The following is a 16,762-nucleotide window of genomic DNA, read 5'->3' on the forward strand; positions in this document are numbered from 1 at the left end:
ACGGAGCAGCAAAGCGAAGCAAAGAACACGTGGGAAAAACAAAAACGGGAAAGTAACAATGAGCTGATGATCAACGGTGAAGAGCTCGTGATGAAGGCAGACATGGATTGTTATCAATGATTAAGAAAGCCTGAAATAAAGAAGATGTGGATTGCCAAGTCGTGTAGATCTCAACTGACACACGTGCTGTTATTCGGTTTAGAGTGGTGAAACAAATTAAGAAGATGTAGACCGCCAAGTTGTATTCAGTTTGTTGTTCTATTCTGATATAAGTAGTATTCTTCTTCTTCTTCAATGAAGAAGGAAGCGAAGATAGAAGCAAAATAGAGAGATAGAGCTTAGAGAGCAATCATCAATGGATGCTCTGCATTGTATAGCTGATACGTGCTGTGATAGAGAGACAGAAAACAGGGGATGTAAAACAGAGGATTTGTATTCATAAGCTGTCATTGATATACGGAAGCTTTGTACTACAATCATATTAAAATAGAGTGATTCGAAGTATTTCCTTGGCTGATTCCTCTGTATCTTGATTCATTTCTTCATTTTCATCTTCATCTTCACACAGCCCAATCGAGTTGGGCACATTTTTATTGAAAGCACCATTACAACCCTCACCAATCCTCGAAACCCCACTGGCCCGGGCTGGCGCCGGCGTCGGAGAAACCGCCGGAGAACGACCAGTGCCGCTCTATGCCCCCAGCTCAAGCGTCGCCTTGGCGTTCTTGTTGGCAAACGCCATTTGATGGATCCCCGGCCTCGTTCCGTTGACCACACCGCCGACTTGCCACACCAGATTCAGGCTCCTCCTGCACAACTTCACCGTCGCGAACAGCCACATGGTCCCGTCGCTGGCCTCATGCGCGCTCAGGTCCCACACGTCGAACGACAGCTCGGACTCGACAACGGAGTGGTGTGAGGAGATGTTGAAGGTCTTGGCGACGACGGAGCCGGTGGAGGTCTTGAGCGCCATCAGCGCCTGCGCCCCGACCATGCCGGTGGAGGTGGGGTTGATGGCCCAGGCGACCCATCCGCCGGAGGAGGGCGGGGTGGCGGCGAAGGCGAGGGAGAGGGAGGAGTTGGCGGGGTCGAAGGTGTAGTGGAGGGCGGCTTTATGGTGGAGGTACTCTGTACAGTTCGAGTACTTAGTCGGGTATGGGAATGGGATACCGTGTACGATTTGGGAGTGGCAGTACATGGCGAGAGAGGGGGAGACGAGAGAGAGCGTGATGGTGAGCGAGAGGAGAATGGAGAGAAAAGTGGCGCTGGCAGCATCGGCAGCCATTTTTTTAGGGGAAGGTGGCTGTGTATTTTGGGTTGGTTTTGAATGCATGGGGAGGTGGGGGGAGAGCACGAATATATAGTGAAAACAAACGCTTGGGGGGTGTGTTTTCAGGCGTGGTATATTCGTTGGAGAGATTTAGGTGGAAGTAATGTTTTTTAATTACATATAAATGTGGATATGAACTCGTTGATTATCTAATTTTAAGAGGTCTTTAATCTCAACCACACATAGTCGGGCGGAAGCTCATAAGCTCATACCGCGAAAAGTTAATCAGGTTTTGGTTTCTATCCGGAGAAATCGGCCGATTGATCACTTTAATTTTGAAGAATTATTGCATAATATCCGTGAAGATTTGATGGGACCTATACCAACTGTTTTAAAAGTTTAAGCTGTTAAATAAAATCTTATTTAATATTTAATTAAACTAACGCCCCCCTACATGTGTTGGACTTTGACCTAAACCTAAAGCGTGAATTATTGCATAATATCTTCGGACTTTTGCCAACCGTTCGAAAAGCTTAAGTTATTAGATAAATACATAATTTAAAATTTAATTAAACTAACACTCCCCCTCATGTTACTAGACTTTGGCTTAAGCCTAAAACGTGGATTATTGCATAATCTAAAGAGTGGAAATATATAATTGGGAAGGTAAATAGGGACTTTGAAAGATTTGAACTTAAGAACTCCTACTCTTATATTATTTGAAGGTGTGGTGGAAACTCTGCCGGCTATTCTAAAAACTTAAACTGTTAGATGAATATGTGATTTAATATCTAATTAAACTAACAACATTGATATGCAAATCAAATTGAATTTCCTACATCTTTCCATATTCCAATTTGGTATCTCGATCATCTCAATTGTTGACTTATATAGAAAATTTATTTTGAAATTTTTGCTAGATGGGGTTATGGTGGAGATTAAGAGTGACTCAAGTAGTAGTTAGATGAACTAAAAAAATTTCTTATTAAAACGCGTTAATCTACTAATAACTATTTTATTTGGCCATGTCGAAATAATTAGCCAGGCCCACATGATTAATCAAGCAGGGCAGCCCTTCTGATTCTCGATCTAGAGTCAGAGGAATAATGCAATGTGGAGCAAAGATAGCAGCTTTGGATGCAAAGGATTAGCTTTCATTAGTGAGTGATTATAATGACGTTTTAAGGCGGATTAAGCACGTTCACAGTGATATCTAAATATGCATATCCCAAGAAAATGGACTTTTCCGTAAATTGGGATTGGGATAACAGCACGAATGATGCCCAAACTTTAATGTTGTCTACAAATTTTTATTTTGTGTAATGTTGAACCTGAAATTTAGAATTGGATAATATCCCAACAATATATTCGATGCAATCTCTCAACTATTAGACCACGTTGAATATTAGATTAAAGTTTAGGGATTGCACTGAACAAATTAAAAGTTTAGTGGTGATATTGTATATTGGACTAAAGTTTTGGGACCATATTAAACAAATTAAATGTTTAAGTGCAATACTACATATTGTAACAAAGTTTATGGATCATTTGCTTCATTTTTCCATTTGGACCTACTGGGGTAGCATATTGGACAAAAGTTTTAAGGCCACATTATTCAAGCACGATACTACATATTGTACCAAAGCTTATGGATCATTCCTAATGAACTTCAAGATGTTTTATTTTTTAAAAATTATTAGAAGACGGATTATAGAAAATATAGATGATTAGGTCCAATTTGGACTTGAATATGCCCTTAAACCACTTCATCTAAATTTTGGGACGTAAAACTTAGGAGTATTCCCTCCTAGGTAGGGAAAATAAAGATATACCTAGGAATTAAGGGGCTCTTTCAGGTAATAAGGGTAAATTCCACTGTAACTTCTTCGAAAGTTGTTTGAGAAATTGGTATACTTGCATAATAGCTGCCCGCGTCAGTGAAGGTGGGAGAGGAAGGCAAAAGCCCTCCTATTAGGCTAACTTGTGCTTCGCATAATGTCTTTCAACGGACTTGTTAGTCTAATATCCCAAATTGTATAAAATTAGGGCCGATTGTGCATGATTCCAATAGCACGAAAAGTCGGCACGTGCTTGCAACAATGATCCGAAATTGAGAGTTTATTTAAAAACAGAATAGACAAACAAATTTGAATAGCAGCAATTTGCAAAACTTATGTTCTTAAAATAGAGAGCTCGATCTTGTACCTTTAAACATGCGAGCAGACATGTTCTTGGCTTAATTTAAACTTGAAATGATCGGCGTGTAGAAATGTATTGTTTTGTGTCCAAAAATGTGGAATTTTTTTTTCTCTTCCTCATAAATTTAAATAAGTATTGATAAGTATAAAAGAATTGTTAAAAATGAGATGGCCCATAACCATTTTTTCCATAAAACTTACTGATAATTTATTCATAGTTTTATGAAATTATCGAGTTTTTGTGGTTTGTAAAGTATCGATGCTTATTTGCACAATTAAGTAAAATTTGGAACTCACGAACTCTCATGTGAACGATCCTACATAAGAGCAACTTACCAACTTTTGTTAGATTAAGGCGCGTATGGTAACAATTATGTTCCCGGGGGTAAATTTTGATAAGAAATGATTTTTTTTTTTAATTCTGTTTCCGAGAATAGATTCTAAGCATTTTAAGCCGTTTGGTAACCTGTCCAAAATTTCTGATTTTGGAAATAGAATTGTGTTTGGTACTGTGCTCATTGATTCTATTCCAAATCAATTTCTTTTAATTTTAAAATAATTTTTATACTTTTTTCCTTTTTTTTTTTTTTTTTCTTTTTTCCCTATTCTTCTTCTTCTTCAGCCGATCGCGGGGGACGACCGGCCAGACGAGGGCCAACAACCTCACCAGAGCGTCGCCAGCCCTCGTCGGCCAAGCCTTGGCGGGGCTGGGCGAGGCCCACCTGGCCACTGGCGAGGCTAGCCCAGCCTTGTTGATGGCCAGGTGAGCCTCGATGGGGCTGGGCGAGGCCCACCTGGCCATCGAGCAAGCCTCGCCGGTGGCTGGGCTTGACTCCAGTGAGCTCGCTTGATTGGTTGCTGGCGACGGCAGCGGGCGAATGGCGGCGTGGGATGGCGGACGAAAACGAAGGATGGCGGTAGATGAAAATGAAGAAAATAGAAGAAGAATAAGAAGAGAAAATGGAAAAGACTTGATTCTCAAATTTGTTCCTAGGAACAAAAATTTTACTAAATGCAATTATATTCCCAAACTGCTCCCAAGAACAAAAAATCAAAATCGATCACTATTGGAATGGTTACCAAACATGGCCTAAATTACCAACTAATTTATGACTACCAAATTATATCTGAGATATTACCAACTTTTAATTGCTATTTAGTATTTAGCTATCTCCAATTAGCAACCCTTATACTTATAGCTCTTATTATAGATTGCTAACCTCAATTAGAATGATTCACTAATTTTTACCCCATTGAATTACCAATTAGTTTTGAATTGCCACTAGTTCTTTCAAAATTCTACTATCGCCAAAAAAAAAAAAAATAAAAATTCATCAATAAAATCGTCAGTCATTCATTTTCCAGGAAACATGATAAATTTTGTAATGACGACGGTATAAATGTAAGAGATCTTTTAATAGTTTATTATTTGGCCAAGTATAAGGATAAGATCATAAGTTTATTTAATTACAAACTTATACATCCAAAACGGATTTTTGGATCTCAATACCTCTTGGCCCAGAAAATGTAATTCAGGAAATTAAGGAAATTAAGAACGCAGAGGACGGCGTAGTAAAGATCCAGGCGTGCCCGATTCAAGTCGCTCCCGCCGAGCCACTCCCTCCCGTACCTCCCGGTGGCCGAGTTGATCGCCGACACCAGTGCCGAGCTCAGGAAGAACCCCATCGAGGTCGAGCACCATGCGAGCGCGGTGCACACGCTCTTCATGCTCCCGGGGGCCCGGGAGTAGAAGAACTCGAGCATCCCCCCGAGCGTGAACATGTCCGAGACCCCGAGCAGCAGGTACTGCCACGAGAGCCAGAACACGGACAGGACCGCCCCGTCCACGGCGGCCCTGCGCCTCTTGACCTCCACGGCCGCGGCGATGGCCATGGAGCCGGACGCGAGGGCCAGGCCGAGCCCGATCCTCGGCAGGGGCTCGAAGATCCTGCCCAACCTCGCGCGGGGTTTGTCCCCGACCGTGCCGCGGAAGCGCTCGTAGATGGGGATCGAGGCGAGCATGATGATCAGCGGGAGGACCGTGAGGGACTGAGTTGGGATTTGGAAGTTGCGGATTCTTCTGTCCATCATGGCGCCTTGCTCGACCGAGAAGGTCTGGAGCTGAGCTAGGCAGCAGTTCATCAGGATCGTGCTCGCGAAAATTGGGATTAGTCCGATGAAGGCCCTCGTCTCTTCGACCTCGCTCGCGCTTACCGTGCCATCGGCTAGTGCTTTGTCTAGGAACCTGCAAATCATTCACGCAGCACGACTTTGTTATGAGATCAGTTGGTGAAATGAGGCAGCTTTGAGTGCTTACCAAGAGCAAAGATCTGATCTTTGCCATTTCGATTAGGGAATAACGAGGAATGCCGACTAGTATTTGCTCGATCTCTGTATAAAGCAGCATTGATCGAGCCTCGTCGACCGAAAAATAAGAACCCGATCTTACCTGAACTTTTCAGGATGCCTTCCATTAGCTGCAAGTGTATTATTGACTTCTGAATTCACACCAATTCTTCTGTCTTCCTCTGCCAAGGAAGCTTTTCGATTCCGGGCTGCCGATGCAAGTACCTTACACAGAGGAATAAAAGCGGCATCAGTTTAACAAAAAGCAAACATGAGCATTGACTCTACGCTTTCGTTTGGTAAGAATCGTTAATCAGATGCATAGCGATGACGAAACCTCCATGCTCATCATCACCTTGAAAATTCTAGCGAATGCGCTTCCCTGGGGAAGCTTGTACCGGTAGAGACGAAGCCCGGACACGAAAATGGCGAGAGCCAAAAACAACGCCACGACCGATATCTTGAAGCTCCAGCGCCAGCCCAAGTTCTCCGCCACCCAGACCATGACGGTCGCCGACACGAGGCCGCCGGTGCACAAGGAGAAGAAGAACCAGTTGAAGAAGGTGGAGATAAGCCTCTGATTGCGATGGTCAAGCTGGTCGGCACCGTGCGTCGGCAGGGATGCCTTGATCCCGCCAACTCCCGTGGCCATCGCATAGAGGCCGAAATAGAGGACGGCAGCTTGGGACTTGCTGGGTGTTCTGTGGATTGGAGGTTGGAGCGATTTGGAGTGAGCTTGAATTGTCAGTATGATCAGTCCCTATTAGAGCAAGAATTGCACATCTTACATGCACATTTTGGGCAAACAATCAAGTTAAATCAGAGCTTTCGGCTTCAATTGAATTAGCAACCGTCTAACCGTACCAGCAATTCGACAGCGCAGGAGACAACAAAGGTCGTGAATCTGGTGAGGAAGGAGTCGCTGATGAAGCCCGCGAAGATGGTGAGGAGGAAGGAGGTGCCCATGAAGTTGGTGACCATGTTCGCGGCGACGGCGGTCGGGTAATGCATTGTCCCTATGAAGTAGGCCACGAAGTTCGTGGCGTTCGACAGAAACACCATGTTCTCCAGCACTTCCACCCCTAGACATATGCCCCAAAAATCAAAGTGCTTAGCAAGAACTGGTTCTGAAGTACATGCAGCATCGCAAAATTACATGAATTTTGCAACATCAATTTGAACTGATGCATGCACGAAGAGAGGCCTTATAATGTACTTTCAAAGGATAAATCTTTTAGGAATTCAGAGGATCAAAATTACAACAGATATTCGGGAACACAATCTCGAGCTTTGCAATTTCTTATAGTATTCAAAATTCGTAGCATCGGAACAAATGATCCGGTCCGGCGGTTACCATAGAAATGATTCATCGCCCTCATGCATATATGAAATAAGCAGGGTCTAGTGAGAATCAAAATAAATTACCGCAAGTCAGCGACGCGGGTCTTATGCCGCCGTGCTCCTCAGATTTGGCTTTCCTTCCTTTCCAATCCACGAATTCATCCCTCTCATCTGCTCTCATTTCGGTATCCTGCACTCCACAGCAAGATCATTGACCGAAAGATCGACTTCGTCATCAACTCAGCACACAAAAAAAGCTGGACAGGAAGCGATCAGGACCCGAAGACCCGCCAACAACAGAGCAATTCGGTACAAACATCGGCGAACGAACTTACAGGTTCTTGGCGGGTCGTCCCCGAGAACACAACGAAACAAGCAGAGAGAGCAAAAACGAGAAGAAACGAAGCTTACCATGAAGAAGAAATCCACCGAAACTCAAGCCCCTCTCGCCAGTACAGAACTGCTGCTTCTTGCAGAGGGATCAAAGGTGGCTCCAAGGCAAAAATACATGCACGAGAAGAGCCCGGATGAGGACATTGCGCGAGGCCAAGACGGGCGTCTTAGCTGGTGCATCCGAAATGCCGAGGCGCCGCATTGATTGCCTTGCAAATTAAATGGATGCTCGAACCAATTGAACTTACAATCCCAAGGAATTCCGAATCCATTTGGTGTTTTTCCGGGGTGACCAACCCGGTTGGATTAGGTAGCGAGAAACGTGCCTTAATCAGGATGGGCATTGAATGACCTGCGTTCGTTACAACGTGATGCCCAGATTTGACTTAGCCTTTTTCCATCCTGGCCCCTGCATTAATGTCCTTGCTGACTTCATTCCAGGGTAATCGAACCATGCCTTATTTATATGAATTTTGTGGGCATGATTTTTTAATGTGCATGCCATAAACTCTCATTGTATTTAGCTAATTGTCGGCTATTATTGGTCTGATATATTTATTTATTTTGCTTCTAGTTCTGGATATCTCTGTTGAGGAAACTTCAGGGTCGTCGATGCATGTACCTTAATGAGAGGAGTAGAAGCTATTAGAGATAAGATTTCTTTTTCTTGAAGTGATTGAGTAATTTGATTTAGGCCCCATTTAATTCAACTTTGGGGAAATGCAAAGAAAATATTTTGAATGAAAAGGTATCTGGCGAAAGCAATAGTGTTTGGATATTCATTTTGGTATATATTTTGTGAAACAACTTTAAGATGAAAAAAGAAAGAAGAAAAATAGAAGAAGAAGAAGAGAAAAACAGAGAGGGGCAAGCATAGGCAAAGGCTGGGATTAGGCGAGCTTTGCCAGCGTCGACTTCAAGTGAGCATTGACGGCGACCAGGGGCAATCGCCCGCCAAGGTCTCGTGAACCCAGGCAAGGTGACCCTTGGGGTCGCGCGACCCAACAAGTTGCAAAGGCTTCACCAACGACCAATTTCGTTAATTCTAGGGTTTCTGATTTGGACATTGGAATGTCAGAGCTTCACTAGTGACCAATCCCACAGCCCATTCGAGCACTTTGACCGTCCGCAACTCAAGCGACGATCGTCAATGATGCCAACGGCAAAGACGCACTACATCGAGGTTGCACGACCGTGGTCGAGGGTTGAGGTTGAAAGCCAAAGCTGAGTCACTCAACCCTCAACCTCGACCTCAAACCATAGCAACTTCGGCAAAGACAACAGCTCCAGTGAGTGGCTCGACGACATGTGTGACCCTCGACCTTGACCTCAATGATGATGACCTTGACCTGGACCTCACCTCAACAACGAGCCAACAAGCCCAACAAAGAAGATGAATAGTGATTTTTTGAGGAAAACATAATTATTAGTGAGCCCAAAGCAGGGAAGAACCTCCTTTGGACTTTCAGCATTTCTAATGCTGGCATTTGGTTTGTCAAACACTTTATATTTTCTCAAGAGATTTTGTTTTGGGGACTCAAAACGTCTTGAGAAAATTGAACCAAACGAGATTTTAGTAGGGAATTAAATTATGTACCTTTAGGAAAGTACCTTCAGGAGAGTATCTTCTATATATCACCTTTTTTTTCTTTTCTTTTCTTTTTTAACGGATTTCCCAAATCTGTTGTTTCTTGACTTTTTCGTGTCACGATATCTAGCCTAGCTTCCACAACCCTTTCTGATTGCCTACTGTTTTTTTTTTTCTTTCTTTCACTTTGTTGTAGTGGAATCACACTAATTACAAAACAAAGTTAGCACTCTGGTGAATGAATTAGCAAATCAGAAAAAGCTTCCTTCCCTCCTTTCTTACCAATACCATGCCGAAAAATCAAATCTCAACATCTAGGAAGAGTCAGGATCTAGATGCACCGATTCTGAAAGATGCGCTTGACTCGCTTTCAAATGGGAGCATGTTGACTAGTCCCAAGAAGAACAAGACCCAACTCGACAAACCAGTTCCTGGGTTAGGCAGGAGCAGTTTGTTAGACCCAACCCATTCGGTGGTTACCTGTTCAAGCCTTGTCCAGAGGAGGTCCATTCAACATGAACCCTGGGCCAGGTTGGTTCTTCCCGGGTTAGATGCCCGAATTGGTTTCATCGGATTCTGGAGGAAATCCATGCCTGTCTCTTCAATCTAGGAATGTTCCTTACCTGTTTTCTGCAGTCAATGGTCGTCTGAAGCTGGCGACCCAGTGCACATGTCTACAGCTACGGAGCTACGTCTCATCTCCCAATAGCTCTTTGGATCAGAATATTACTCGATTTAGTCTCAAGAGTTCCGGCAACCCTCGTTACCAAAATAAAGATGGTTTTCTTGACGGAAGCCTCTCATTTCTATCCAATAAAAGGCTTGTGCACACCGGAGGAAATGCAACCAGCCTGTTTAGACTTGGATTGAAAACTGCATCACTTTGGAGATCGCGGCTAGGCTCCCTGTGTTGGAGGATGTGGAGGCCATTTGAGAGAACATCAAAAAAATGTACGAAATGCTCGATCATGTAATAATTTTTTCACTCATTTAGGCGATGTCCAAATTGAAGTAAAGCAAGTTCATAGTCACCGTTTGTTTTAGATTTTTTAGAAAATAATCATGTACCTTTAGGAAAGTATTTTCTGTATATTTTATTTCTTTATAGTGTACGTACATTGTATTTCAATTAGAGCCCTACACATGCAAGGTTTCTATCAGAAAGTAATACACTTTTTTACATACTTCTCGATTCCTCTATATCTTCTTCGTTTCGTGTAAAAAGCAGTACCAAAGTGTGCGCTTCCGCTTCATAATAATCCTCAATCAAGTCGAGAGTTGTGATGGAAAGAGAGAAAAGCATAATGTTTTGCACATTACCCGATGAAGAACGCAAGACCCCTAATAAAAGAGGGAGAGAATGCAATTAGAGTAAGGGCCCGTTCATTTCGCGGAAAATGAGCCATTTCTTAAATATATTTTCCCATAAGTCATTTTCCAGAAAAATAACAATATTTTCTAATGTTCGGCTAAAACTTGAAAATATTTCATAAAATATTTTTTGGTATTCGGTAAAGAAAATATTTTCTAAGACTTCACCACTTAGGCATGCATCACTTTTTTTTTTTTTTGGCATGTATCAACCCACTTAAACTTACGCGTCCCTACCCTCCATATAAACCCTCCATCAAATATGAATTTGCTTTTAAATTTAGGCAAACTTACTTTATATCTTTGTTTTCTCATTATCGCCAAACGCTCTTACTTTATATCTTTGTTTTCTCATTATCGCCAAACGCTCATCTATTCTAAAAAATGTTCGTATGGATTTTAAAAAGAAGCAGCGGAGAAAAGAAGCAAAGTATGTACAACTCTCATGAGAATCTTCCAGTTAAGTAGCATGTTCTCTCCCCGTGTCTTCTAATAAACCAAAGAGAAAAAAAAGCAAAGCATGTAAAGTCCTTTACTTGAGTAATATACAACTATAAGGTAGAATAAATAAAGAAAATGATAAGCAAGAGTGAGATTGACAGCTCGAGGTGCGAGCTTGAGATCGAAAAGAAAAAGGAAATTAAAATAATTCAAATTAAAAGAGAAAAAGGAAATTAAAAAATAATTTAAACAAAAAAAAAGGAAAATGAAAGGAGAAGAGAAAGTGAGGATTTGTAATTTAGGCGCGTGGCAAAAATATTTTCTGGATTTTCGACCGATTCATTATTAATTTGCCAATTTCACATCTAAAAGAAGATGAGAAACAAAGAAAAGAAAAAACACCGAAATTAAAAATAATTCAAATTAAACCTAAGAAAATGAAAATATTATATAAATTAAAAAATAATTTGTTAAGTATTAATTATGTGTCAAACAAAAAATTAACAAGAAAAGATAGAAAATGAAAGGATTTAATTGTAAGAATTTCAGAAATTTGTGTCAAATGGATTTTTGTAATTTAGGCTCTAGTCAAATGGTGTGAAGCGTTTAGACTCTACATGATCAAATAATTTTCATTTTTTGATTGAAAATATTTTCTTTTCCATCTTGTTTTCTCGATGAGCGTTAGCCGTTTATATTATTATGTCATCTTAAATTTGCTAAATATGTATTGGTCATTCATTAGTCATGTAATTTGCTCGATGACACTTGATTTCACATCTATATCCTTGCCAGTTGAAAGCTACCGGACATTTCGAAAAAAAAGAAAAGAAAGAAAGCTACCGGACAACAAGAACGAGCCGCGTTGATCATTCCCTTACTAAGTAAAATCATTGCAAACCGTGTCTTGCTTCATTTAAATTTTGTTAGCATGATGCCTGATTAAACATGCAGGTGAAACTATCCATATTTAAAAGTTTTTCCCATTTTTTTTGCATCATATTTAGCTAAATGCCGGCTATCAGTACGGTATTTTTCTGTTTAGTTTCATGTGAAGAGATTTTTTACGCGGCTTTTATGAGTGGAAATGAATAAAACAACGTAAAGTAATAATAAGATCAACAAGGAATTCTCTTTATATTTTGTTTTTTCACGAAAAAATATGAAATTATTACTGCTTTACAATATGAGATTCCTTGAGGATATTGAATTTTAATGACAAAATTATAGCCACATATATTTAAGGAAATAAATAAACCTCTCAATCAAAAATTCGAGATTTGTTCTCACGGGTGGGCTTTTTATCAAGAGCCCCAAAAGACACGAACATCCAAAATCATCGAACGCGAATGGGCCTCGGCGGCCGATGTGATTGGGCCTGGCCCATCCTTAGGCCCATCATCGAGACGGAATCTCAGCCACCTCATCGCTCCAACGTATATAAGGCGGTCGCTAAACCCTAGCTGCCTCCTCGTTCCCGTCTTTCGGAGTTTCGCAGCGGAAGAAGCTCGGCGCCGTCTCCCTCAGGTCGGTAGCTCTCTCCCTCTCTCTCTCTCCGGAGTTCGTACCTCTGCCTCGTCGACGCTCGATTGCGTTCCGCTCTACTGTTCCGTGAAATGTCGGTTCCGCGTTCTCCGATCTCCCGGTTCGGTTCTGGCGTTCCGTCTAGTTTCGTTTCGGCGCGCGCGCGCGCGCTAGGTTGTAGTTGCTGCCGCTGCTGTTGCTGTTGTCGAGCGTGCGATTCTCTGTGACGAATAAGGATGTGCTCGGTCGGCGGAGCGTGCGATTAGGTTGTGCCGAGTCGAGTCGTTCTCGCTGGACCGAGATCTCCGTTTGGAATCTGCATCGCGATGCGCCGTCGCTGATTCGATCGATTTTTGAGCTAGTGACTTTTTAAGTGGTGTTGCGCTGCTGTGGTTTATATGGCGTAGGCGGTTGTTGCGTTGTCTTGGGGTGATTATGCGTACTGAATGTCTTGTTTCTTTTTTTCTCTTTTTGGCGTTTAAATGATGCAGAAGCAATGGCCGTCCCTCTGCTAACCAAGAAGATCGTGAAGAAGCGCGTGAAGCAGTTCAAGAGGCCTCAGAGCGACCGGAAGATTTCCGTCAAGGTATGAAAATGGTGAAAGAACACGCATTTTTGTATTTTCTAACCCTCCAGGGATCTGTTAGTGTCTTGTTTATATGGGAGCACGCCAAATCATTTTGATGTGGAGTCGTCTTGTTTAGTTTGTCTTCGTATCCAGGGTTTAGGAATCTGTTAGTTTTGTCTAAAGCTCTAATGCTTGAAGGATGTTGGATGGCAATATAGTATTGGAGCATTGGATTCTTTGATGGGTTTTGAATTTTGTTGTGTCTGGTGGGATTAGTCGATGTTTTACAAGGTTCATTATCATGAATGTCTCTTTATAGTTGACAACACACTCTGAGAGGTTCTGAACCGTAGAATTTGGGTAGTGAAATCTGTCATGATTTATACACTCGTTGGAAGCCTGGGGAGAACTCTGGGCAAATAGGGCTGATCATTCGATTTTTATTGACAGGATTCTGTTATAAGAGTCTTCTCTATATTTATCATGGAAATACTAGCAGATAAACTATGTTTCTTTATACAGAGTGCTGTTTTTGTAAATGCCAGCTTTTTTCTCTTTTCCTTTGAAAATAACTCGTGGGAAGGATTAAATTGATCTTCTTCATTTGTTTGGTTATCTTGGTTTCGTCTGGTTGCTGAAAGATATTTTGCAACTGATTTTTTAATATGAATGTCCCTGCCCTAAGATATTTTGCGACTGATTTTGAATATGAATGTCGCTGCCCTAATTGCTGAGATGAGGATTATTGGGTCAATCTGTCATCAATTTTTTAATCCCCGAATAGATGTACTGGGTGAATAAGTCCATCTCTATGATGAATCAATTCTCATATGCAGACAAACTGGCGGAGGCCTAAGGGTATTGATTCACGTGTAAGGAGAAAGTTTAAAGGATGCACTTTGATGCCCAACATTGGCTATGGGTCAGACAAGAAGACCCGCCATTATCTTCCTAACGGATTTAAGAAGTTTGTGGTGCACAATGTCAGTGAGCTGGAACTTTTGATGATGCACAACAGGTATATTGCTGGTGTCTCCTTTTTGTCCTTACATTTAGAAAATGCTCTTCAACAGAGCCACACTGTGGTTGTTAACTATTTGAGGTTTGCACTATGTTAGTTGTGATTGCTCGCTCACAGCCTCTTTACTGGATTTCAGGACATACTGTGCCGAAATAGCGCACAATGTGTCAACCAGGAAGAGAAAGGAGATAGTTGATCGGGCAGCACAACTTGACGTTGTTGTTACCAACAAGTTGGCCAGGGTGCGTAGCCAGGAGGACGAATGAGCTCGAGTCACGTCTCTATGTTTTCAAATGGCAGTGTATTAGTTCTTATTGTCGTTATCCTTGGATGGGAATTTTCCTCATGATTTTGTTTTGGTTTTGAAAGTAAACATTTAGGTTTTTCATTGATCAATGCAGTTGTTGAACATCTTGCACTGGCTGGCTATATCTAATACTTTATTTGATGTAGAGGCGTTAAATCTTATCTGCCTCTTGTTTTCATTCCCCCATATTGTTCAGTTACGGAGAGGCGTACTCGACTGTCGTTTGGGGGTGTATGGTTGCCCCAAGTATCACCAACATTACACTTGGTGTTACGCCGAAGACTTGTTACATTTGATAGTTTTGTTCTGAATTGTTGACTCGTGCTTTGGATGTCTTTACTGCTGTTGCTGGTTAGAGAGGCTTGAGACTGTTGTTTGGAGGTGTATGGTTGCCCCCAGTATCACCAACATTTCGCATATCGTATGACTTTGGCTATTTCAATGTGGTACACTTCGTATCATGTGGAGACTTTTAACATCTGATAGCTTGGAGCGCTCGGCAGAAGAGAAGTGTTCCAAATTTGTCGTGCTTTTGACGTCTTTACACTGTTGTTACGGGTTAGAGAGCTTGAGCGAGTGTAATCCTGCCTTGTTTTGATATGGATGTTTGAAGTTCCAGGTCTTGCACTCGATCAAAATTTTCGATAGAGATGCAGACCCATAGCTGCAGAAATAGAACTAATGGCTTTAGAGACAATATGATTTCTACGAAGTAGAGAGAGATCCAGGAACGGGTTTCGTGAATCCCATCAAAATTTATTGGAGGAGCAGCGACTGAGGCAATGACGGATACAGAATTTGCGGACAATAAGGTAAAGGGGTCATCAAAACTCCAAACCATTATCTGATGCATTAAACTAAATTTTTTCCCAATGCCCTCAATAGTCCCTAGGTTTGCTTTTTCCTAGGGAAGTTCTAGTTATGTTAAGGAGTACGATGAGATTATGATGTTTGGGCCTTTGACACGGGTTCGAAAGCCCGTACAAACTAAGAGCTTCTTTAAGTCTTTACACGCTTTGTTGAAAATTTTACCGACACCTTAAAAGATGGCAGTTTGAATGGCAATTTTCAAATGAGGTGTCCTGACTTTTTAACATGTCACTGAATTTCAAACAAGTAGATGGGAAAGTAGCACGCATCGACGCGTGATTTATGTCGTTCGACATGACCTGTTGGTGCAACACTGAGGGTTAAAGAAAACATGGCGCCGATAATTTTCTACATCACTTTTTCGACATCCCACGAGGAGTTCGGCTCGGGTGCCATCTTGTCGACACAGTTTGGCAATGGAGCATTCGACTTAAGACTTAAGGAGGTTCATCGAGCTTCACTCGTGCCCGTCACCTTCGGGGTCATTTTCACTCGAACAGACCCAAAGAAAATTCATCCCGAAAGGGCGACTTTTATCGGCCTCTAATTTTCGCCTTTTTTTGGAAAATTAATGACGTGACAAGCACCTAAGAACAATGAATGACTCGGTAAGATGCCAAACACTATTCCACCGTCTCGAGGGAATCCATGCGAGCATGATTGGTGAGCACAGCCTCGAAGACCACGTTAAGGCGGGTACAGCATAGTCAAGACAATTATTTCGAGCCGAGGACTCCTCCTCATTCCCCTTCTTCAAGGTCTGATTCACGCTCCGACTCATATTCGTCGCTTGATACATATCTAGAAGGACTCGTGTAACGTGGGAAAATCTATGAAACAAGAGGTGGGAATAGCTAATTAAGTGAGCGGGCGAGAGCTCGGATTGAAATTGAGAGAAGAGATGGTCGAAGCTTCGAAGGAAAGAAATTGCCCGTCTACGTTTGGCGACCATTTCATCCTCACGTCATGGACCGTCCTGTGTTTTCGTCAAGTCAACAGTCAAGGACGACTCCTGGGGCATGAAATCTTAGACCATTTAAGGAGCCAGGACTCGCGGGGGGAATATCCTCGTCCTAGAACCTAACTGATATCTCAACGCACCTATTTCATGGCTGGACGACAACGACCCGCAAATAATAAAATCAATGTACATGAGGTTCTGATAGATGATTACCCATTTTTTCTTCAGTATGGTTTACATTTGACTCATTTTATAATGCCCGTAGAAGTCTTCATCGTGCTTGTCTGTACGTCTATGATTCATCCAATTTGTCAAATTTGGAATAGAATATTTCGGGCAACTTATGGATGAAATTTGACCCAAAATTCCAATGGACAACTTCTCCATGAGCTGTAATCAAGTGGGCAGCATCCTAAAGAGAGAAAAAAAGGGGTGAGTTCATCTAATTCAGTTTCTAAGTTGTCTAATTATTAGTTGTAAAGTGGGAAATAATGTCATAGACACTCGAGAGCAACCTTGAGAGATCAATTATCATGGACCACGTCAATGTACTTAGGCTTAGC

At 42.0% G+C, this 16,762-nt stretch overlaps 3 protein-coding genes across 3 annotated transcripts; 1 reads left to right on the plus strand and 2 right to left on the minus strand.

Annotated features, from left to right (window-relative positions):
* Positions 1-691: 691 nt before the first annotated feature.
* On the minus strand, positions 692-1,285 carry LOC104416301 (auxin-induced in root cultures protein 12). The gene has a single exon (XM_010027708.2). It carries the CDS (start codon positions 1,283-1,285, stop codon positions 692-694), a length of 594 nt encoding a protein of 197 aa, XP_010026010.2.
* A 3,686-nt stretch (positions 1,286-4,971) lies between these two features.
* Positions 4,972-7,336, minus strand: LOC104416302 (protein NRT1/ PTR FAMILY 4.2). Its single transcript, XM_018860174.2, has 5 exons — positions 7,240-7,336; positions 6,679-6,896; positions 6,152-6,574; positions 5,918-6,039; positions 4,972-5,713 (listed from the first exon to the last, which is right to left on the minus strand). Exons 1-5 carry the CDS (start codon positions 7,334-7,336, stop codon positions 4,972-4,974), a joined length of 1,602 nt encoding a protein of 533 aa, XP_018715719.2.
* Positions 7,337-12,400: 5,064 nt separating this feature from the next.
* On the plus strand, positions 12,401-14,546 carry LOC104456499 (60S ribosomal protein L32-1). The gene is made up of 4 exons (XM_010071305.3): positions 12,401-12,475; positions 12,964-13,058; positions 13,877-14,058; positions 14,198-14,546. The coding sequence occupies exons 2-4, from the start codon at positions 12,969-12,971 to the stop codon at positions 14,325-14,327; spliced, it is 402 nt and encodes a 133-aa protein (XP_010069607.1). The 5' UTR covers positions 12,401-12,475; positions 12,964-12,968; the 3' UTR covers positions 14,328-14,546.
* Positions 14,547-16,762: the final 2,216 nt, after the last annotated feature.

This window comes from Eucalyptus grandis, chromosome 8 (assembly GCF_016545825.1).
Source record: "Eucalyptus grandis isolate ANBG69807.140 chromosome 8, ASM1654582v1, whole genome shotgun sequence".
In the NCBI taxonomy this organism is placed as follows: Eukaryota; Viridiplantae; Streptophyta; class Magnoliopsida; order Myrtales; family Myrtaceae; genus Eucalyptus; species Eucalyptus grandis.